General features: G+C 37.3%; 1 protein-coding gene across 2 annotated transcripts in view; it reads left to right on the top strand.

The window, feature by feature from the left end:
• Nucleotides 1-23,366, top strand: part of SIPA1L2 (signal induced proliferation associated 1 like 2) — a 134,722-nt gene that overhangs the window by 33,710 nt on the left and 77,646 nt on the right. For both annotated transcript variants that reach the window (XM_077811836.1, XM_077811835.1), the window contains exons 5-8: nt 3,774-3,877; nt 10,887-11,044; nt 12,856-13,432; nt 19,700-19,974. In XM_077811836.1, the coding sequence (XP_077667962.1) occupies nt 3,774-3,877; nt 10,887-11,044; nt 12,856-13,432; nt 19,700-19,974 (1,114 nt within the window). The remainder of the gene's footprint in view (nt 1-3,773; nt 3,878-10,886; nt 11,045-12,855; nt 13,433-19,699; nt 19,975-23,366) is intronic.

Genomic DNA, 23,366 nt, shown 5'->3' with positions numbered 1-23,366 from the left:
ATACATAGAAACTTATAACTTTACATACGATGTTGATACACACATTTTACCAGGACAATTATGAGCACATTGTGAGTTTTCAAATGTCACCTCACCAAAGCATACTTTTGTACAAAATTTATCATAGTCTTATAAAAGAGGTGAATATAATGATGTAGACTGTCACACCCATAGATCACCACACTTAGCTCCACAGATCCAGCAACCACCCCAGATGCATGAAGAAATCTGTAACCCACGAGCCAGGCATTCAGATACCACGGAATATACTCCAAAGAGAGAGTCTGGGATACGTACCTTAAAACGGTTTAAACATTTTTCACTGAACAAATACACTCCACCAGCAAAATAGATTGCATTATGGAACAGGCCATCCTAATTCCCTGAGAGAACCTGCTTCAATACAGAAAAACAAACAAACAAAAAATACTGACAGCACGCTCCTATTTGACACCTCCCATTCCACCCTGGAACCCACATGGGGTGGTATCAAACAATTACAACCTATACTTGATGGGGGACCACATCCTGAAAGGAATCTTTTCCCCAAGCCCCTCTTTTGGCCTTCAAACAACTCTCCAAGCTCATCATCAGAAACAAGCTTCCTGCCAACCAGGACACACCAACTCAAAGTGGCACCAGACCCTGCAGAACAGATGGGAGGCCGGGAGCCAAAGTTTGCCGACCCACTTATTGATGTCAGTACTGCAGCCTTTTAAAGTTGCAAAGGCTTTGGTTAGTGGACTAGATTGGCTTGGAAGGAATACTAAAAGAGCAATGCTGCAGATCTGCATGACATTTGACTCATGCATTTCACAAAATGCTATGCCTTACAAGCCAATCAGAAAAATACAATGAATGATAGTACTATAGCACTGGTGTCAGTCCACTACTGTGTAATTTGATCTCTTCATGTATTTCTACCAATGGACCTCATAAGTCTCGAGCCAATATGAAAATATGTGCAGAATCAATGGAATCTCTAATAAAATTGAAATAGCCTGTTATCCCCACAGACATGCTAATCTACAGGGCTGCTTTAAAATAAAGAACAATAATAATTTGACAGTGATAAAGCAGGTGACATTCCTATGTAAAGTCCTACAAAATCTATGACTACAATAATAATCTATTTTCATACTAGTATTTAAATTGAACGGTGAAATCAAAAGAAAAAGGTCTGCTTATCACGCAGTGTTTAAACTTAAAGTTGTTGAATATGCAGAAGCAAACAATAATTACGCCACTGTTTGTGAATTCTGTATCAATCTGTAGCAAGTAAGAGAATGGTGAAAAAATAAAACAACACTAAAAGATATGCCAAGAAACAAAAAATGTCCAGTGTGGTACGATTCATTTCCTGAGCTGGAGAAATATCTCAATAATTGGGTTGTTGAATGTTTACAAAATGGGTACATTGTCACTAGAACTGGAATTTGTCTGAATGCTATGCAAATGTCAAAAGATAACAAATACAAGTCAGTAAAGCCATCAATGTTTGTCGCATCAGCGGGTTGGTGTACTCACTTCATGAACAGTCATAGTCTCTGTCTTCATCAGCGAACAAAGATAGCGCAAAAGCTGCTGAGAGATCTGGAAGAAAAGAATCGAACCTTTCCAAGGGTTTATTATAAAATATCAAAAGGAATATGCATTTGAACTGTCACAAATAGGAAATATGAATGAGACACCGATGACATTCGATCTCCCAAGCAACAGAACGGAAAACAGTTTTAATTAAAACCACTGGCCATGGAAAAAATCCATTTTACAGTGGTTTTAGCGTGTTTGGCAAATGGATCAAAGCTCCCTCCTGTTTTTAAAAGAAACACCTTGCCTAAAAATATGAAATTTCCTGCTGGTATCATCGTACGTGCACACAAAAAGGGATGGATGGATGGATGAAAGTGGGACTATTGAATGGCTGGAAAAAATGTGGAATAAGAGACCAGGAGCGCTTTTCAAGAAACCTGCTATGCTCATTTGGGACATGTTCAGGGCACACAAGACAGATGAAGTGAAAAATGTGGCCAAAAATATGAAAACTACTTTGGTTGTAATACCTGGAGGCTTAACTTCAGTTCTACAACCACTTGATGTCTGCCTGAACAAACCCTTTAAAGAGAGGCTACACAAATTATGGTCTGAATGGATGTGCTCAGGCATGGAGAAGTTGACAAAAGGTGGGAATCTTATGAAGCCCTATATCAGTCTGGCCGCCCAGTGGATAAAGGGTGCGTGGGTGTCCATTCCCTCGGAAATGATAGAAAAATCATTTCGGAAATGCTGTATCAGCAATGCACTTGATGGGTCAGAAGATGATGCCATATTTGATGATGACACAACAGAGGCTGATGATGAGAGGGAATCTGAGTCTGAAGATGACGCTGCTGACATTTACGATGACAATGCAGGTGCAGCTGTGACTGAAGCAGAGTTTAATGAACTGTTTGGTGAATCAGAGACTGATTCAGACTTTGAAGGATTTTAAGACTTTTTAAAGTCTCATATTGTTCTAAGTTACTTGTTTTAAATATCCATTTACTGATTTTAAATATTGACTGTAATTTTGAAAGTGAATACATATTCAGTTATTATAACAGGTTTTTTGTTATTACATTGAAATAATTCTAGCAAAACTTTTGAGTGTTTCTTGTGACGCCAGCTTTTAAAATATAGCAGGGTTTGGCAAACTTTGGCTCCCAGCCCGTAAGGGTAAGCTGCTGGCAGGTTGGGATGTTTTGTTTACTTGGGGCATCTGCAAGCACAGAGCCCCTCAGCTCCCAGTGGCTGTGGTTTGCCATTCCCAGCCAATGGGAGCTGCAGGAAGTGGCGCCACTTGGCTGGGAAAGGCAAACCGCGGCCACTGGGAGCTGAGTGGCTCCATGCCTGTGAATGCTCCAGGTAAACAAAAGGTCCCGACCCGCCAGCGGCTTACCCTGGTGGGCTGGGAGCCAAAGTTTGCCAACCGCTGAAATATAGGGTTGGCTTATGAAAGAGTCATACAGTTTTTACTATTTTTACTTATCCATCTTGGGGAGGGGGGGGGTCGGCTTACAAATGAATGGGCAAATGAACGAGTATATACGGTACTTATAATTGTGAGTTTTCATAATGTATCATGAAATAGAATGTAGTTTTGTTTTGTTTTTAAAGTCTCAATTGCAGCATTTGTCAAGTATGATAGATAGAAAAATGCTGTCAATATTTTCTGTAGATTAATATATGGCATAGCCAAGTGCCAGTTAAGGAGTTTGTTCTATAAATTTAAAATTGTGAAGTATTTGTAAGTACAATCTCTGATTATTGTTATTATTTAGGGGAAAGTACTGCGTGGGCCATGGTTTGTGTGTTGAAAAATGAAATGTTTGACCACGTTTTCAAAAAAATAGGAATACATTTTGAACCTGTTGCTGGAAGTTAGCTAATTTCATATTTAGGTAACTAAATATGTGGCTTGATTTTTCAAAAGACAGGGAGAACCTGCAGTGGCCACTGTTTTCAAAATTAGATCACTCAAACCCCAATCTTGCAAGGAGCTCAATGTGGACAGCTTCTGGCAAGACCTCCGAGCCCTATTTATGCCTTAATATGGATTTAGGGGCAGATCTTCAGGTGGTGAAAACTGTCATAGCACCATTGAAATCCATTTAACCTACAGTTAGGAATCTAAATAGGAAATTTTAGCCATAATATGTAACGAGTGGTGTCTTAAAAGCAGTGTGAAAGTTCTGTTTTACTGACCCTCTTTTTATAATGAAATTTATTTTCAGCTGATTCAACAGGAACTCATTCCCTCTATACCACCTATAAAGATTATGAATTAATGTTTCATGTATCAACTATGCTGCCATACATGCCCAGTAATAGGCAACAGGTATGTTTTCTTAACTCACATTTTTATAGTAATATGTGGACTTAAATTTAGGGGTGAAAAAAGTTTTTGTTTTTGCTTGAAATTATATTTCTGCTGTACAAAAATATTAATAGTTTATGCAAATTGTGAACATCATTTGGAATAGTGTTTACACAAATCTTATTAAAGCATTAAATACTCTGAGATGTTATTTTAATTTATCTGCATGATTCAGGAACTTATCCTGACTCTTCTATTGCATGCCAGTATTAAATAGTATTGACAACTGTGGAGATTGAAACATTTTTCTAAAACTTAAAACTGGACTAAAATCCATCATGTGGTTAAAATATGTAATAATGTAATAAGGTTTTTAAATGATCCTAAGTAATCTTTATTTTTCATTTCAGTCTTCAAACCTTCTCTTACTGTACTATTTTAACAATAAATGCCTCACCAAAACCTATAAGGCATCTGCTTGTAGAGACAGAAAGCTGTTCAACAAATTTATTTTATGTCTTGAAAATGCTCATTGTTCATAGTACAGCTCAGAAACTCTTAGAGCATTAAGGATGGCTAAAAAAACAACACAGCATCCAAAGTGTGTGGAATCTTGAATAAGGTTATGTCTGTCTTTGCCTGTACTAGATACTGAAATCATTAAGAATAAATATTTTTTATGAATAAGTTGAAAAGCACATTTGGTATAGTATATCAAAACAATAACACTTAAGAATAATAAAGAGTAGAGCTATTCACAGGTCAGATTACTGTTGAAGATATAACTTCTCTTACATATTCTACATACTTCTATCTTTATAGAAGTAAAGCAAAAAGTATTTAATTGCAATATCCTCTCAGTTGCCATGCAAGATATAATCATTTTTCCAGTGATGATTTGGGTCTCCCCTGCTACAAAGATTTTGTCCTTTTTTCTTTTGGAGGAATGTAGAAAAATTACTGGAAAACTTTGTGGTTCCTGATTATTTCTTAGATCACAGACTGTTATTTTAGCTACATATATTAATAGAATCTTCATCTTTCACATTTTGCCCTGCCATCAGCTCTTGTGGGAGGGACGGGGGATGTGTCAAGGCATCAACCAATAGACGAAACTTACAAAGTACAAATTCTTGTCGCAGAATTAACTGTGAAAACTGAAATGGGACACATTTTGTTTATTAAATTTCAGTAGTCAGTCCTCTCTGCTCATGTTAAACTTGGCAAAGATAATGAATTGTTAGAACAATTTTCCAAAGTTATAGTCTCTCATATCTGTTTCTTCCACTCCTTGCCCGCCTCTGCTTTAGGTCTGATCTGGAAACTGGAAAATAGGTGGAAAGTCTTCATAATATGGAAAAATATTTCCTACCATTATAGTAGCACCAATTTCTAGACCAATCTTAGATCATAGAATCAGCCAATCTCAAAATCTACACTGCTTTCAGATGGCGAAATAGTTGAGAGATCTCATAATTCAGTGCTAACAGATAATCTGTTGTTTTGACTTACTATCTCCAGTGTTTGGCAACACCCACAGTCCTCTTGACAATTTTGGCCCATCTCTTATTGTGATGTAGTCATTTAGTGAATACATTGCATAAGAGTCACTTTGCCCAGAGGCCAGTCTTACTTGGTTCACTGTCAGATTAAACTCTTTTATATTAAATTTTACCATATTTGCAAATATACATGGCTTTATGCTTAATTTAAAAATCACATTAAATTTTCTTGAGATACTGTATATATTTAAAACAAACTGGAGATCAAAGTGATGAATTTGTATGAAAGATAGTGTTTCAAAGATATATTGCCAAGGTTCAGATTATCAGCTAATTTTGTATATTTGTCTGCAAAGACCTCTTTCTCCTTAGTTAAACACAGATGCAAAATATGTTGGAATAATAGAATATTTCTGAATATTGATCTTTATGTGAATGGCTTAAAGACTTATATGAATAGGAATGGTTGCAATGCAATAAGATATAATATGCTGAATGAGCTTGATTTTTAAAATGAATATTTTCATTGCTGATCACAGGTGCTGACAGTAAATATGGCCTTACTTGAAGTTTATTTTATTATTATTATTTTGGTCATTGTCTGTCTTGAGCTGCCCTCAATTGTGAGCATAGGGAACCCTTTTACCTTGATCCAGTAATTTTCATGGTTGTTTGCTGTTTGTCAGCTCCACTGCTGCGTTGTTCAGCCACCCCTGCTGCTATCCTATCATTTCTACTTTTGCCTTCTCTTCATCCTTTTCCCTGACATTCCCTTCTGTCTCTTCCTTTCTAGATAGATGCCTGTTGTGGATCTACTTCCAAAATATTCCAGTGTTAATTCTATTATTTTCCCCAGCAACGAACACTCCCTTGCACAGTGTTTTAGCAAGCACCCATCAGTCTTTGTACTTCTGATAGTCTCAGTATTTAGCAGCAATATTGTATTGTGATCCATGGCTTTCTTGAGGTCAAAATAATATGGCAGTTTCACAAGTTCCAACAGTATGCATACCTGAAGACCCATCACATTATTTTTTTTAGATGCTGGAACCCAGCAATGTTTGCACAGCTTGGACACCTTCCTTAGGTGTGATAGCACACTAAAATACCAAGCATTTAGCCAGCCTTAATGTGTAAAAGGGATCATTAATAAATGTTTAATTTATCACTATTGCTGTTTAGTTACCGAAATATGTATTGAAATGTGCAATGTATCTACAGTGGTGTCTCACAAGTTAGGAAGAAATCTGATTAGAAAAATAAGCCTGGAAGGCTCAAGACTACAGGTGCAGTTGCTCATGCCTCCAGGACAGAGGCTTATAAGCTCTGTGGTCTATAAACACTGCTTTCTCAGCAGGACTTGGCTCGCTGTATCCATGTACCCAAGTAGGGGGGAGTCTAGAGAGCACGGCAACTTTCCTTTATAGATACTGAAGGCAACCAAGGACCCCAAATCAATAACTTATTGTGCCATCATAAGGAGTGTATTCTGGCACTGAAATGACTCTACCCTCTCAATATCATATCCCACTTTCTATGGTCACTTGCCAAGGTGTCAAGTCATTCTTCAACATTTAGAAACAAGACCTCTTATGAGCAAGCTGTGAGCTTTTGTTACTTTCCAAATACCGGTGAGCCAAAAATAGGCCACACCAGAATTGTCTGTTGCTTCTTCCAGGACTTAACTACGCCCTGCTTGGTCACTGATCAGGACATCCCTCTAGTTTTAGAGCCAGCAGGAGATCCAAAAAGCAAGGTAATTTTCACTTTGGCTGCAACATAGGCTGGGGACCCTCAATTCAGCTGCTCCTTCCCTAGGACAGAGAGGACGACCAGCCATGGTGTGGCCCCAGTTCCTTTTCCTATTATTAGCCTCTCCTTCAAATCATAGTTCAAGGCTTTCTCCTTTAAACTTTCCCCTTATAAAGTACCTTTCCAGTTCATTCCCTTGCAAGTTTCTCCTTCTCACATTTTGAGTCTGCTTCTGTACGTAGTCAGACCTGATTAATCCAAACCAATTCATAACATTCATTTTTATCTGGATTAATGGAAGCTAGAAGTCAGATTAACAAGTCATTTTATTGCTACATAAAATTAGTTACTGCTAAACTTTTTGAGAGAACCAGACACATGGATGTACCTAACTCAGTTTAACCAGGTCTGATTGAAATGTTGTTTGGCATTTGTTTTTATTGTATTGAACAGTAACACATACTGAAATTCAAGCTTTTTTGAAGCTCCTTTACTTATTTTAGAAATGTACTAAAATAAGTTGGAAGGTTTCTTTATTTGTGATATCTCTTCACTTTTCATGATTGAATTGAATGAAGAATATTTTTCACTCTATCACAAAAACATCTTGGTTCTCAGTTGCAACAGGTGGTTGAAATTCCCCAGAAATGGGTAGGTTATGTATGGCTCTACATAGCCAGTAGGTGTGCTACATTTTAACATGATAGCCCATATTTTCCCTCCAGATTTATGTATACATCAGAAAATTAGAGTTAAGTATTATAGTTAAGATATCATATTCAATACAGTAACTAATATCTTTGTGTAACTACTTTTTAATCTAACAGCTTCTGCTTTTCTAACATATTCTCCTTACTGGACTCCCTTTTATGTGTCTCAAGTCTTCTATAAAACTTCTTCACTGGTTTCCTGTTGACTGCCCATCATATTGTATTAAGTTCATTTTCACATTTTACCATAACAATTTAGCCTGATACTAGAGTGATCTCAGAGAGTGTCTGGTGTCTTCTTTCTGTAAGTAACCCTGCGTGGCCTGTGTACCCTACTGATAATCCGCAGTGTGCTCCAGCATTTGGCATGAGAATCTTCATAATATGTTAGAAAGGCAGATTGAATAAACTGAGCAGACCTGGAAATGGGAGAGGAAGAGGAAACTGAGGCTCAAAAATGGCTAGGAGGTGAAAGTTGGAAAGAGAATAGGTTAAAAGGGACAAACTGGAAAAGGGCATGGGACAAACATTTTAACTTAGCCTGGTTTCCTTCAATTCCTCTCTCATTTTCAGCCCACTATCCTTACTTATGCTTTCCAGGGAAGTGTTATCCCCTCCTTTTTCTCCATTCAATAATTACTCCTTTTCCTGTTTGCTGATCCTACTAAAGCTCTTCGCTCCATGTTCCAGTTCACGCCCAATTTCCTTCTCTCCCCTTTCAAGTTCTTTGCGTTCTGATTCCCTGTATGCAGATACATCACTGTGTTTTGCCTTCACTCACCTTGTGTTGAACTTCACTGATCACTTGTGCATGGTAGCCATTTATAATGATAGAGTTATATTTGGTTTTATTTAAAAATTTCAAGGAAGTCACTCAGATCTCAACAAACTTGGTAAGGTTTTAAGAATGCTGACCACCTTTTAAATTCATGTTAATATTTTTAAGCTTTCTAAAGGCTTAAGTATCTAAAAATGTCAATCAGTTTATTGATAGAACTTAAGAACCCGTTTCACTGTAAAGGACTCTGATGCTAATACAGTGGTTCTAGGTTTCAAAAACTTCGTAGATTTGTCTCTCAGCAGATGTGTGTCCCATTCTTGCTTATGTATCCTATGATTATTGGCAGTTTAAACAGCACCTCCCAAAAAGCATTTTATCACATTTAAAAAGCAAAAAAATGTGTGGAGACAAAATATACTAAATTCAGTCTTACGTAAGTTTTGCTTCCTCAACTTCAATTTAAATACCCCTGTGGACAGGTATAGAAATAGACATGAACTCTAACTTAACAAGGAAGAATAATTGGCTAGAACCAACAGATCACTAATAATATGTACACTAATGAATTGATATCCTTGCTATATCTATTAATTGGGAGGTCTGACACAAATTCAGCTGCTATGTAGGTTTCAAGCTGTAAGGCAGTGATAACCTCTAACTGTGAACTTATGCTTTACTGTGTCAATCTAAATGCACTGTTCACCAATAAAATTAAGTTATTTCTGAGATTAAATCTAACGCAATATCAAATACTTTATTATGCATTTCAAAAATAATCTGTGTGCAGTAAATGTACATCTTAGAGTTGCCTTGACAGCCATTTATTGTGGCTTTACCATTTAATAAATAAGAAATTATATTTATTAGAACAAAAATTAGCATTTGGCAAATCTTTCTAAGTGCTCATTGGTTAATCTTTTTTTCTTTACATCGCTACTGATGTTTTTAGTGCATTTGAAGTAGCATGTTTTTGTTAGTGCTTCTGAATTGCATTTCCAGCCATTCTTGTTATATTTCATGTTGTATGATTCTGGCCCTACATATTGAGAGGCACAATGAAAGTCATAAACAGGCATTTATACGTAAACAATAAGATAACTTTGCCTATTTTATGTGTTAGTTGCAATATTGGCTTGTCACATAACTAACCAAGAAAAGTAATTATTCTAAACAGCAAAATAATTTCATTCTAAACACTTGATAAATAACCCTATCATTGCCCTATATCATGTAGATGTTGATTACATTTGTTTTCTTACAGTTTTCAGTTGTATTTTGCCTCTTTAGTGTTAGTGCAGCCTTAAAAATCTGAGTCACTAGTCCACAATGCAAGCTCTGCAGACTTCTGGCCGATAATACATCTGTACCCTACAGCGTGTGCTGTTCTAGCACTATCTACATAACAGCATCAGCAGCTCTTTAAAAAGTTCTCTTTAAAAAAATTAAGTTAGAGATGTACAACTCTTACAATAATATCCATAATTTCATTTTGTATCTACAAAAGGCTAACAAAATCATTTTTGAGAAGAGGTCTTCTCCCTCACTAGACACTATTTTTCCAACTACATAGCTATTAGATTTTCTACCTGTAACAAAAAAGATATTACCTGTAAAATTAATCATAAAATATATCCCTATCATAAATAAATTGACAACAAAAAATTACTTACTATAATAAGGTTATCAGTAAATTTGAATCTCTGGTACATTCGTAGTTGTTTTCACTGCTGCATTGCTAAACTGAAGATAGCTAGAATTTGTGCTGAGAGTTTAGTAGGAAACTATTTTTTTAAAAATGTTCAGGGTCATAATCTAATATTCAGTTTAAATACAATTTGGGAAAAGAAAGGTCTCCTGAGAAGAGATAAACAATCTTGTGTTTTGGATATGAACACAGGTCTTTTACTGTAGAAAAGGACAGACCACGTACAAATGTTAGACAGTGATAAATGTCAGATGACGTTATGCACATTTCATATTACTACACAAATATGCTAATATAGGGGAGATGAAAACTGGCTGGCACAGGAAAAGAGGAATCCACTCAGAAAGAAAGGCTGATAAACTTATGAGCTTAGCCCAGTTTTTTTCCCAGACCTCTTTCCCATTCATCCCAGTTTCATGCAGCTCCACATAGATAGATAATACTGCCTTATAAGAGTGTCTCCACTTTCTGAAGTGACTCTTTCCTTTTTAAAATTAAACTGTCCATTGTTTTTGCCAATGTGAAGAAAAAGTATTATTTCTTAACTAACTGTTTTTAAAATTGTATTTCTTTTATGTAGCTTCTAAGGAAAAGGCACATAGGAAATGATATTGTTACCATTGTCTTCCAAGAGCCTGGAGCACTTCCTTTTACTCCAAAAAATATCCGTTCTCACTTTCAACATGTGTTTGTCATCGTCAAAGTGCATAATCCTTGCACTGAAAATGTATGCTATAGGTGAGTAGATACTTATTATTTTTTATGTTTGCTATTTTGATTCTAATAAAGCATCTTTTTCTAGCAATCTTGTATTTCCCAAAGAAGTTGTCTGTGTGTTTTCTACATTTCTCTTGTGTTTTAGGGTTTCATTTTTAAAGACACATAGAATGTAAAACTTAAGATATTTGACAGCAGTACACAGCAGTTAGCATTTCAGAAAGGTTCATGTAGTAGATCATTATCATTAGTGGTTTAAGTTTAGAGAGCTTTGGTTGTGTCCATATGTAATTGTAGGTACAGTTTTTTAGGCACAATTGAAAATGTGTAGATATTTGTTTAGCTTATTTGTGGGCATATAAAGGGCAGTCGGGTTTTAAAAATAAGACTTGAAGCTATAGCAATGGAAATAATTTTAGTTTTTTATTATCTTTCTTTTTAGGGTAGAGCGAAGTCATTTTAGAAGATTATTAATACAAATATAAATCACTGGCAATGTATTTAGCTGAATATCTACAGAATGTGATCCCAAACTTGACAGTATTTCAATCATGGTTTGTTTAAGTGGTCCCTTTATATAGTTTGCAGGGTACTTTGAGATCCTTTCAGATAAATGTCAGTTTTGCCTGTGACTTACATGTTAATGAAAACCTTTTTTGTTTCAAAATATCTCCCCAAAATCTCACTGTCACACTCTAAAATGAGAGTTTCAAGTGTCTTAAAATTCCATCACTTGGGCTAGGGAATCCCCCTCCCATCAAAAAACAAAAACAAAAAAACCCATGAGTACTCCCATCATAGACATGTGCCAGGCACATGTCTCATTTTCTCTTTCTTTCAGCTTCTGAGCTGGCTGAGGACTGAAAACAGTCAGATTAGATATTCTTTCATTTTAAGGCATTGCTGTGAAGTAGATAAAAAAAAAAAAAACTCTCTGAACGTAAACCGCTAATGATCATGACCTACTAAATGAACCTTTTTGAAATTCTGATGATGTACTGCTGTCAAATATATCTTAAGTATTACATTTTGTGTATTTTCAAAGTTGAGAGTCTTATCGGCTAATGACAACCTGGTTACTCTTCTTAGTTTTGTTTTAGCTCTGAGAAATTTTAAATAAAGTTAATGTCAATATTGATCTAGGTCCTGCACATATGTATTCTTACTGTGATAGAAGAGGTAATGTGTATAGTTTCTAGGGCAATCTGTTTCTTCTAGTTCCACAGTTAGGGCAGGGGTTGTATCTGTATCAATTGTATCAAAGTCAATGGAATGATATGGGTGTAGTAGGGGCTTGGGGGTGGGGGAGAATTTTGCCCTCAGAAAGAAGTTGGTTCAGTTTGTCAGAGATGGAGCAACTGAGTGGAAAAATAAATAAGACATATTTGCCTTAAGAAAATTCAACTTTAAAGCTCCTTCAAATTAAGGATCCTCCTCAATAACAATACCCGTAGGATGCATTTTGTATTTATCCCATTGAAAGGAAGAAGAAACAGACACTTTATAAACAGGCCTTCTTGAAATGCTGCAGCTTGCTAAATCCTGGACTTTGTGACTTTTTATTAATTCATATAATTAAAATCATAAATGGCTTTGTTTTTTATAAGATTGTCCAGTCAATTTTGTTTATACCCATTTTATTTGATCTTTAGATGTGTGCCAATATAGTAGGTTTCCTGTACGTTTCAGATACACAGCTTCCTAATTTCTAAAATTTCATCTGTCTCAAATTTTACATTGAAACTCACCTGTGTCGATGGGTTATATAGTTCATAGTCCTGTAATGAGGTTTTGCTGGTGCAGTTAACCATTTTGTTCTTTTTTATTTCTAGTGTTGGAGTTTCAAGATCAAAAGATGTACCTCCATTTGGTCCACCAATCCCCAAAGGAGTAACTTTCCCAAAATCAGCGGTCTTTAGGGACTTCCTTTTAGCCAAAGTTATTAATGCTGAAAATGCAGCACACAAGTCAGAAAAATTTCGAGCCATGGCCACCAGGACACGACAAGAATACTTGAAAGATCTGGCAGAAAATTTTGTTACTACAGCTACAGTGGATACTTCAGTGAAGTTCAGTTTTATTACTCTAGGTGCAAAGAAAAAGGAGAAAGTGAAACCAAGAAAGGATGCTCATTTATTTAGTGTTGGAGCAATTATGTGGAATGTGATAGCACGGGACTTTGGCCAGTCTGCAGACATTGAATGTCTCCTTGGAGTTTCCAATGAATTTATTATGTTGATTGAAAAGGAGTCCAAAAACGTTGTGTTTAACTGCTCCTGCAGAGATGTTATTGGATGGACATCAGGATTAATGAGTATCAAAATCTTTTATGAAAGAGGAGAATGTATTCTTCTGTCTGCATTTGATAATTGTTCCGATGACATCAGAGACGTTGTTCAAAGACTAGAAGTAAGTCAAATTTTTAAATTGATCTACCAAAGCTTTTATTCAGAATTATTCATGTGTATCATTCTTTGGGAAAGAACTCAAATTTTCCTATATTTAAACTTATATTGCACTTTCCAACTTCAAGGAGTTTTACAAACATTATTCCTCATAACACCATGTGGAATAGATGTATATTATCATCCTGCTTTTATAGGTGACTAATTTGATGCAGTTAATTAAATTGGCTTGTCCAAGGCTACATAGGGTTTTAGTTTTAAAGCCAGGATTAAAACTTGAATTTTTGGTTTCCAGCCCTGTGGTCTAGAGGTCAGAGTACACCCCTTAATAAAAATATCTTAATTAAAAAAATAAAAATAAAGAATACCCTTTTGAATGTATTTTATATCTAAACAGTGAGAACCCTCTAAATAAAGCATGGAATATACTGCTTATTTTGCATGGATGAGCTGGAAGAAAATGAAGGCAGTTAGATCAGTTAACACTGATTATCAGAGCTGATGCAATCTCAGTCAAGACAGGTGGAGTTCAGGCATTCTGTGTGCTCAACATCTTAAATTATTTGACTTACAGCTATTACAAATGTGTACTAATACAGGCTGCAGGGTATAAAACATTGAGGTATCACTGTTCTCGTTATAGTTTGACTTTGACCTTACCCCTTAAATTAAATGAGGTTAGTGGCATAAGCCTTTTTTATATTGAATTGAGGCTTCTACTGGAAAACAATCACTAGACCTAATTTTTTGGAGATTAGTAGAGCTGACGTACAAGCTATGAAGTGGCCAGGATTAAACTGATGTGTAAAACAAAGGCCTGATGCTGCAAGGTGCTGTGATACCCTAAACTTTCAAGACTGTTGAGGATGCTTAGTGCTACACAGGCCCGTGATTAATACCTACCATGTGTGATGGAGTCTTTCTTCCAGTACAGGTTAATATTCGTAAATTCATATTATTGTCACTTGCATTGTATTTACCTCATTGTTAAATTCTTCAGATATTGTCATTTTCCATATACAAATATTTTCCTTCTGAAATTTAGAAAAAATGTTCTCTAATTATCATGTTACTATTGTAAAATGATCACTAATTGGACAGTTATAAATTGCCTCAGCGTTGTGCTGAAAATAAGGTTAATGAATGTTAGTTTTTTATCTCATCACTACATATTGTAACACAAATTGTTTTTAGTGTTATTTTAATAATACTACCTAGCTCTTACATAGTGCATTTCCTCAGTAGGTCACAAAGCACTTTACAAAGGAGAGCAGTATCATTATCCCCATTTTACAGATAGGGAAATTGAGGAACAGAGGGGAAATGACTAGCCTATGGTTACCCAACAGGCGAGGGGCAGAGCTGGGAATAGAACCTATGTGTTTTTGTAGTCCCATTCTAGTAAGCCGCATTGCCTTCATTTATCACTTCTTGAATCTTAAAACATACATGAAATTATAGCAGGTTGGGCAAACTGGTAAAGTTTCTACTGAATCTCTGCCGACAGATCTTCATTATATATGATGTATAAAAACATTTAGTTTTTTTTATAGCATTAGTTGATGTGGTTATCTGTGAAAACTATGTCTTTGGAGACATTAATCATTACAACAGACTTCATTCAGTTTGATTTGAATGGCCTTGTATTTCACTCAAATCTAACCATCTGTTACAGTACAACATTATTTAAATTTAACTTGAGACTGCTCCTTTTTTGAGGCAATAACCATATTCTTAGCTAAATAAATCTATTGGCCTGACGCCTCAGAGTTAGCAACTTAGGATCTGTCTACACTACCCCACAATGCAGCGTTCAGGGGTGTGAATAGCAGTGCATAGCAATGTGTTGTGCTGGAACTCCCCTGTGTGGGCTCAAACTAAACCTTTGAAGAGGGTGACATTGATGTGAACTAAGAGCTTTTAGTTTGCAACCACAGCATAGGCGCAGACTCTGTGGGCGCTCTGGGGCTCAAGCACCCATGGGGAAAAAAATACAGGGTGCTCAGCACTAAGGAGCCATAGTTTTGTACTTGAGGTCTGCTCATAGAGCACGCCCTTGCCCCAGAGGGAGCTTGAGTGTGGAATGTGAGTTCTGTGCTGCTAACAGTTTCTGCCCTTGGGACAAGGAGTTTGTTTTAAACGGAAGCAGGGTGATTAAGATAACAGAAGGCTTGTCATTAAATTAAATTAAGGATCATTAGATCTTGAAAGCATTGCCAGGGCCTCCAGTTAAAAGGTAGGAAACAAAGGGTAGGAATAAATGGTCCATTTTCAGAATGGAAAGAAGTAAATAGTGATGTCCCCAGGTTTCTGTATTGGAACCAGAGCTGTTCAATATGTTCATAAGTGATATGGGAAAAGGGATAAAGAGTGAGGTGGCAAAATTTACAGATGATACAAATTTACTCAAAATAGTTAAGTCCAAAGTTGACTGCAAAATGTTACAAAGGGATCTCACAAAACTGGGTGACGGCAACAAAAATGGCAGATGAAATTCAGTGTTAAATGCAAAGTAAAGCACATGGCAAAATGTAATCCCAACTGTACATACAAAATGATGGGGTCTTCATTAGCTGGTACCATCAAGAAAGAGATCTTGGAGTCATTTGCAGTACTTTGGAAGTACTATGCTTCCAGAGTACTGCAAATTTATAAGAATCCTTCTCACTGTACCTATATCACCCTGAACTGAGGAATGATCATTCAGAAGACTTAACAATGATCTCCAGCCATCAATGGGACAGATGCAACTGAATAATGTGGCTGTCCTTAACGTGCATCAAGACCATACCAAGGAACTAGAGGTAAATAAGATTGCTGACGGTTATCCAGAAAGCAGTGAGATGTAATCTCTTTAAACTGGGATGTTAGTAAAGACAGCTTGTAAGTAATTGCAATGATTTTAATATACTGTAATTCATGATAATATAATTATGTAGTTCATAAAAATTTAATAATTATTAAAATAGTAAAGATACCAATAATAGACACACATTCAATAACTAGAATATGAAAGAAGTGTATAAATATGCTGAAAATAGCCTCCCCCCAAAACTGGCAGAACCTCTCCCCCGTAACCACACCCACCTCTTCAAAAGCACCCACCGGCAAAAACAAAAGTCAGCGCCTATGGACCGCAGCATCCACGTTAGGGAGTCACAGTGCATCACTTTGGTGCACCCTGCTATTCACACCCTGTTTTCCAAACTGCAGGACAGCATACACAAGTCCTTAGAAACAGTTATCAGCAAGGTACATTGAATAACTCTCGAATACTTTGTGTTGATGTTCTATTGAATTTGTGCTCTTCCTCTCTCTTTCATCCCAGACCTCTCAAATTTGATGCTCTTTGTGAAGGATTAGTCACTGTGTTGAGTAACCTTTTTGTTTTTAAAAGCTCCCTTTTCTTTCTCGCCTCTTCCTCCCCTTTTTTTAACTGTATGAATATTTCTCTTTAAAAGTTAATTTAAAAGCTGAATTTTGGAATACTGGACTCCTCTACCCCTGAAACCTTCACACAGATGATAAATGTTAGCTTTTAATGAAGAATGTTCTAAACACCCAGACACCCTTTACCTTTAGCTAGTTATTTGATTTATAAAAATCTCAATAGGGGCTCATGCTATTTAAAGGTAACCATTACACACATCTGCATAACATGAGACTGTCTGCACAGATCTTAATGGAGGATCAGACCCCCTTACCTGATTAGAGAGCGCTGCTGAAGTCAGGAGTCCATCTATGTGGAGTTCACTATATGATTGAAGCATAAGGTGTCTGTCCATCATGTCACATTTTATAACTAATTTATCGGACTTCTATGAATAGATAAATATCCACCATCTAGTAAACCCCTTCCAATCTATCATTTTCCTCCCTTGCCAAAAGCCTTGGGAAATAGTAGGCTTTGCAGTGAGTCCAGAAAGCTAATAAGTTTTTTATTATTTGTAGTACCACAGTGCCTACCAGCCCTAGTCATGGAGCAGAAGTCAACTATGCTAGGACCGTACAGATACCGAACAAAAAGGAGCTTAAAATCAAAGTATAACGTAAAACACCATATGGTTACAGATAAATGGAGGAGTACCAGGAAATGATAGTACTGGGCAGTGGTCCCAGGCAAGTTTTTCTCGTAGGTATCCTGCCAAAGGAGGGTGTTAAGAAGGGATTTGAAGCAGAATAATGAAGTAGTTTTGTGGATGTTTACAGAGAGCTCCTCCCAAACTTGAAGGGGCAGCATATGAGAGAGCCCAAAGGTGCTTGTTTGAAAATATATCAAATGGGAGATGGAGGCTGGCATTACTAGCTTATGGAGAGTTGAGAACAATGCCGTTTTTACTGTTAGTACTGTTTTGTGGTTTTTCAGCATTCAACGTTTGATATTTCAAATATAAAATATTTTTAAATCTGCAAAACTGGACAATATGAAGTAGACACCTGAACACACACACATGTGGCTTAATTTTCCAACAAGCTTACCTGTTTGATGCAATATTAATAGCATAGTACATGTTGGTTGTCACATTGAGACAGGAAATTTGGGCAAAAGTTTGTATTGCGGTTCCTAAAGGAAAAGAGGCACATTTTACTATTCTGAATATCTTCTCAGTTCTCCAGTGGGCCTCCCATGCTTATGCCATGAGTATGTAAGCAGAGCATGCTGGGATGTTGCACTGGAGTGGGGGCTAACCCTCTAAGGATAAATGGATGACATAAGAATTTTTAAAAATATGTCCTACTCTAGGGTGTTGAATGCCACTTTTAGCCTTCCAACTGCATTGTAGAACTTACTGTTTTACTGACAGCAGTTTGTAAAAACAATATGGCTAGCATCTTTAAAACTTTGTAAGAAGGTAACAGTCATGGCTTTGAGCTAGTTACAGTGCAGGCATAAGTTATGCAAAGCTCCTCAAAGCTTTTCCAATCAGTCATTTGGTGGTTAGAGAGAGGAGTAGGAGCTGGAATTACTGGCTTCCTTCCCTGGCTCTGTCACTCGCTTACTGTGTAACCCTGGGCAAATCACATGATCTCTGTGTCCCAGCTTTTGCCCTCTTTCAAATACAGTTATCCTGGACTGTCATATTTCATAGTGATCCAGTCTTGGCCCTCCCTTAAGCAGAGTAACAACTGTGCCCAAAATACATGTTGATTTTGTGACACGAACAAAAGAAACTAATTTTAACTTATGACTAGAAACTAGAAGATGATCGGAGTTTAGAAGGTTTCTAACCATCGGAAGAGTAAGGTTTTGGAACAGCCTTCCAATAGGAGAAGTTGGGGCAAACAACGGAATTTTAAAAATGGATCTTAATAAATTTATGAATTGGACTATGACTGGGTTGCTTGTGATAGTAGGGGACAGGACTTGATGACCCAGGAGGTCCCTTCCAGTGCTGTACCCTATGTTATGACCTAAACCAGAATTTGACCTTCAATCTCCAGAGGTGAAAGATTAGTGCACTAATGTATTGCAAAAACTACTGAATTGTCCCTGGATTGCTTCACCATTTGTGAAACTGTTCAATTTTATGTAGTATGAAAAAAGAAATCCCTTTAGTAAATGCTAAAATTTCAGTTTATTGGATTATTCCATGTAATGCCAGAATAACTTCCAATTAAGTATGAATGATCTCAGTTCTCTGTCTCTCAGTTCCCATGAAATAATCAGTCTTCTCCTATTTGTAGCAAAGCCTACATCTGGAGATGGCAATGGCATGGATGTCATAGATCAGAATCTGATTGCTGGAGCAAAAGAAATACATTATCTCGTTTTGTTACTTAGTGTTGGGGGATGGGAGTCTGTTGGAACTGAAAAATTTCACTTGATTTGACTCATCTTAAATTTCAAGGTTATTATTTTCCTGAAGAAAAAACCCACTACACACCTGCAGTCAATCAGCCAACAAAGAATGAAGTAATTGACAGGTTTGCATTTTGCTTGCCTTGTGTTTTGAAACTAAGACAGCTGCTAAATATTCAGTAAGATATAAATGTCTTTGCATTGGAAAGAAATAAGAATTTGACGCAGGACAGCTGGTTGTTCCAGGGAAGTCAAATTTTAGGACTCTGAAGGTCTTCATGGATTTTGCTCTATGCAGAAACCTATAGTCAACCATAAATGACAAAATGATTGTTAGTCACCTATTAGTATGTTAAGGGTATTGTACATGAAACCAAACATAGCTTTATCGTGTCGAAAGGATCTATTTTCTATGTTTCCAAAGAAATGAGTCTACAAAGACAGTAGCATAACAATCTGATACTCCTTTAGATAGTCACCAGAGGATGCGAAACAACGGAAATGACCCTGCGGAGGAATGGGTTGGGCCAGCTTGGATTCCACGTTAACTTCGAAGGAATAGTAGCAGATGTGGAGCCATTTGGTTTTGCATGGAAGGCAGGCCTAAGGCAAGGGAGCCGTCTAGTTGAGATCTGTAAAGTGGCTGTGGCAACCTTGACTCATGAACAAATGATTGACCTTTTACGCACATCGGTGACAGTAAAGGTGGTGATTATTCAGCCACATGAGGATGGATCACCTAGAAGGTAACAAGCAACAGTCCTTAATGTGACATTTCCAACTCTTTTCTTTACTCGTGCTTATTATTTGGCTTTTAAACAAGTGCTGTCTTTGGTAAAGGCCCTTAGGAAATGGATATTGTGTCTCCTGTTTGGTAATAATGGGATTGTAGCCGTTAAAGCAATTCAGAAAAAAAGGAGCTATTACCTTGTAATAAAAGATAAAATGTGATCCTGTAAGCAATTTATTGGGAAATTGACTTATAAGGCTTGAGAGGATAAGAAGTAAACTAAAGTGCAGCATGACTGAAGTATTTTAAAAATTGGTTGTGACTTTTCTCTTCCACAGGAGACAGTTTTATTATATTTTAATATTAGTTTTGCAAACTGGGAATTGCCTGAAAAATATACTCTTATTTTCTTTGAGGTTTCTTTGACTTCTTACTATTGAGATAGGAGACCTTTATTTTAACCTGTGATTTTCAAAAACAGAGAAACCTTGGATGCGAGATAGCTATGGGATCATGCCACAGCTTCTTTCCCATTCTCTGTAAATATCTGCTCTAAGTCATTCACATTAACTGTTGAATCATATCAGTCAAATCATTAGCTAAAACTAAAATCTTGCTTTAACATGAAATAAATGGGTCATGCTTGGGAAAAGAGCATAATAAAAGATGACTGTATCATTCTTTCTGTGGGTGGGGTGCAGTGCCTGCCAGTGCCTTTCTTGATTAAGGTGCTGTTCATGGCCAGAAGATTTTTGCCTTGCTGCCACCATTTGAGTAAAAGTACATCAGCTGACAACTCTGATTCCAAACTTCACAGAAATACAATCTTATTTCACTCATCCTTTACCTATGCACCGTGAGTTTGGTTAATTAGTCTGAATTAGAAGTGTGCTTCAGTAAATTGAATTACTTGCTTGTCTCCTTAAATCTTCTGTTGATATTCTTTTAATTTAACAAAGGAAAAAATAGGGATGCTGCTCTTGGCATGAAAATCAGCCATAAAATTTTACATCATGTACAACAGGGTGGAGTTATTGGCAAGCTATGCACGAATGCTGGTGTGTTTGTTCTCCAAACTGGCTGGATGAATGACACAAAAAGTTCTCTTCCCTGCCATAACCTGCACCTCCAAGTTTTGGGTGTTCCTTTCTTTTGGGGGGGGGGGGGGGGGGGGGAGTGTGTGTGTGTGAGAGAGAGAGAGAGAGAAACACACCTCTGTTCTCACTACTTGCATATAATTTGCAATTAAGTCTCTCTCTGCTTAGCTCAGCTTTTCTCTCCATCTGCTTCTGAATATGAATTTTCACTGTCTTGTGTAGTGCACATTCCCAAGCTGTTTACAAAGTATGAGCCTAATGAGCTGATCCATTATATTTAAGATAAAATGTATATTTTATAGTGCTTGGTAGAATTATGTATTGTTTATGAGCAGTTTTTACATATGTGGTACATTTTACATTTAAAATTATGAAGTCAAAATTCAGTATAATACACTAAGAGATGCATGGCACCTGCTCTATCTGTAAGTTAAAGTTCTAGCTGCGTGCCACTGAACTGGAAAGAAAACTTCAAAGCATCTCTTGGGGAACCAAAATATAGATTCTTCTCATCTTTCAGAACTGGGTAAACCAATCACTACTTAAAAATAAATTGAAGTTTACTTTTAAATTTACAGTCCAGCTGTAAAATGTGTGTAGCACCAGTGCTTTATTAAAATAAAAAGCCATGTAATCAAAAATAAAGTTACAAAAGAAATGGGAATCTTCCCTCCTGCCTTTTCTGTTCATAGAATCATAGAATATCAGGGTTGGAAGGGACCTCAGGAGGTCATCTAGTCCAACCCCCTGCTCAAAGCAGGACCAATCCCCAATTTTTGCCCCAGGTCCCTAAATGGCCCCCTCAAGGATTGAACTCACAACCCTGGATTTAGCAGGCCAATGCTCAAACCACTGAGCTATCCCTTCCCCCTCCCCCTCTTCATTGGGCCCAGTTCTGATCCCACTGAAATGAAAGTCCCAAGATTTTCCAAATTGTGACTAGTGATTTTGGGAGCAATTTGAGATACCTGAAAGGGGCCTGATGTTCAGAAATTGCTGAAAACCCACCCTTTCCCAAAATTGATAATTGAAACAGAATGGACAGATGAGGTGGGGGAAAGAAACACAAACAGTGTTGAGCAATTCTTCCTACAGCCAGCAGTTTAGATGCCTTCCCAATTTGCTAGATGATACTTTTTAAATGCAACAGTTTAAGGGCACTCAGCTTATTAACTCCCTTAAGCGTTGTCTAATACGGTGTGATCGTAAGGATCTGGCTGCAGACCAAGGGCGTTTACATGCCCATGTTTTGGATGATTTTCAGGAATCCTCCTTTGGGTGGAAACCTAGAGACAACCTCCAGTGGCAAATCCCTAGTGAAATGATCCCTGTGCTAGAGTTCCAAGGTAGGCTACTCCTTGCAACAGGGAGCATAGATGAAGGTTTATTGTAAATGTTCATAGAAATAATATACAATCAGTTTGCTATGCCCCCACACATCTTGCTCTTTCTCCTCCCTCCCCCACTTGGCAGGCAACGAATGAAATTCTTTAGTTTTGTCTATCTGTAGGCACTTAGGCCATGTCTCCTCCTCTTCTCTTCCAGGCTCCTTGGAAAAAAAAGTAGGACTATTCAGGGCAGCTTTTTTTGTTTGTTTTCTTTAAAAAACAACTTTCTCCAGTTTTTCCTAATTTCTCTTAGAATAAGTAGAAATGAGCAGGATGCTTTCCCCAAGGATTTTTCTCAAGGACGCATGTGTGCTAATTTCAGGGATACAATATGGGCCTCCATCCTCATTTCCTTTTGTTTCTTGTGGGATACCCACTGCCTCAGGCACAACAATAGCTTCTGGTGGTAAATCAAATAACTGCTATGGGCCAGCATTGTCTCAGGCATACATGTAGCGCAAGGCAAAGCCTCTTCTGAGAATTAATGCTTTTTGGGAGACTGTGGATGTGAAAAAGCCCTTTGGCCAATGAATGAGCATTTTAAATTAGAGAAATGCAGCATGCTTGCTTAACCTCCCTTTTGGTTGACCCCACTGATGTATGTCTGCATTTGAATTGTAAGGTGCGATTCCCAGCTCATGTAGACATACCCATGCTAGCTCTTCCCCAGCCAGTGTGCTAAAAATAGCAGCATGGCTGGGGTAGCATAGGCAGCGGGTTGGACTAGCCACCAAAGTACTTGCATACTCAGGGGACCTGCGTATGTTACTTGGTGAGCTAGCCTGAGCTGTGGCCAGTGCTACCCCAGCCACACTAATTTTAGATGCTGGCTCTAGCAGAGCTATAGTGGGTATGTCTGCATAAGCTGGGAATCTCACCTCCCAGCTCAAATGAGGATATAGACCATGACAACATGGTCATCT

Source organism: Eretmochelys imbricata, chromosome 3 (assembly GCF_965152235.1).
Source record: "Eretmochelys imbricata isolate rEreImb1 chromosome 3, rEreImb1.hap1, whole genome shotgun sequence".
In the NCBI taxonomy this organism is placed as follows: Eukaryota; Metazoa; Chordata; order Testudines; family Cheloniidae; genus Eretmochelys; species Eretmochelys imbricata.
The sequence above is the reverse complement of the archived record's forward strand: the minus strand, read 5'-3'. Positions and strand labels throughout refer to the sequence as shown.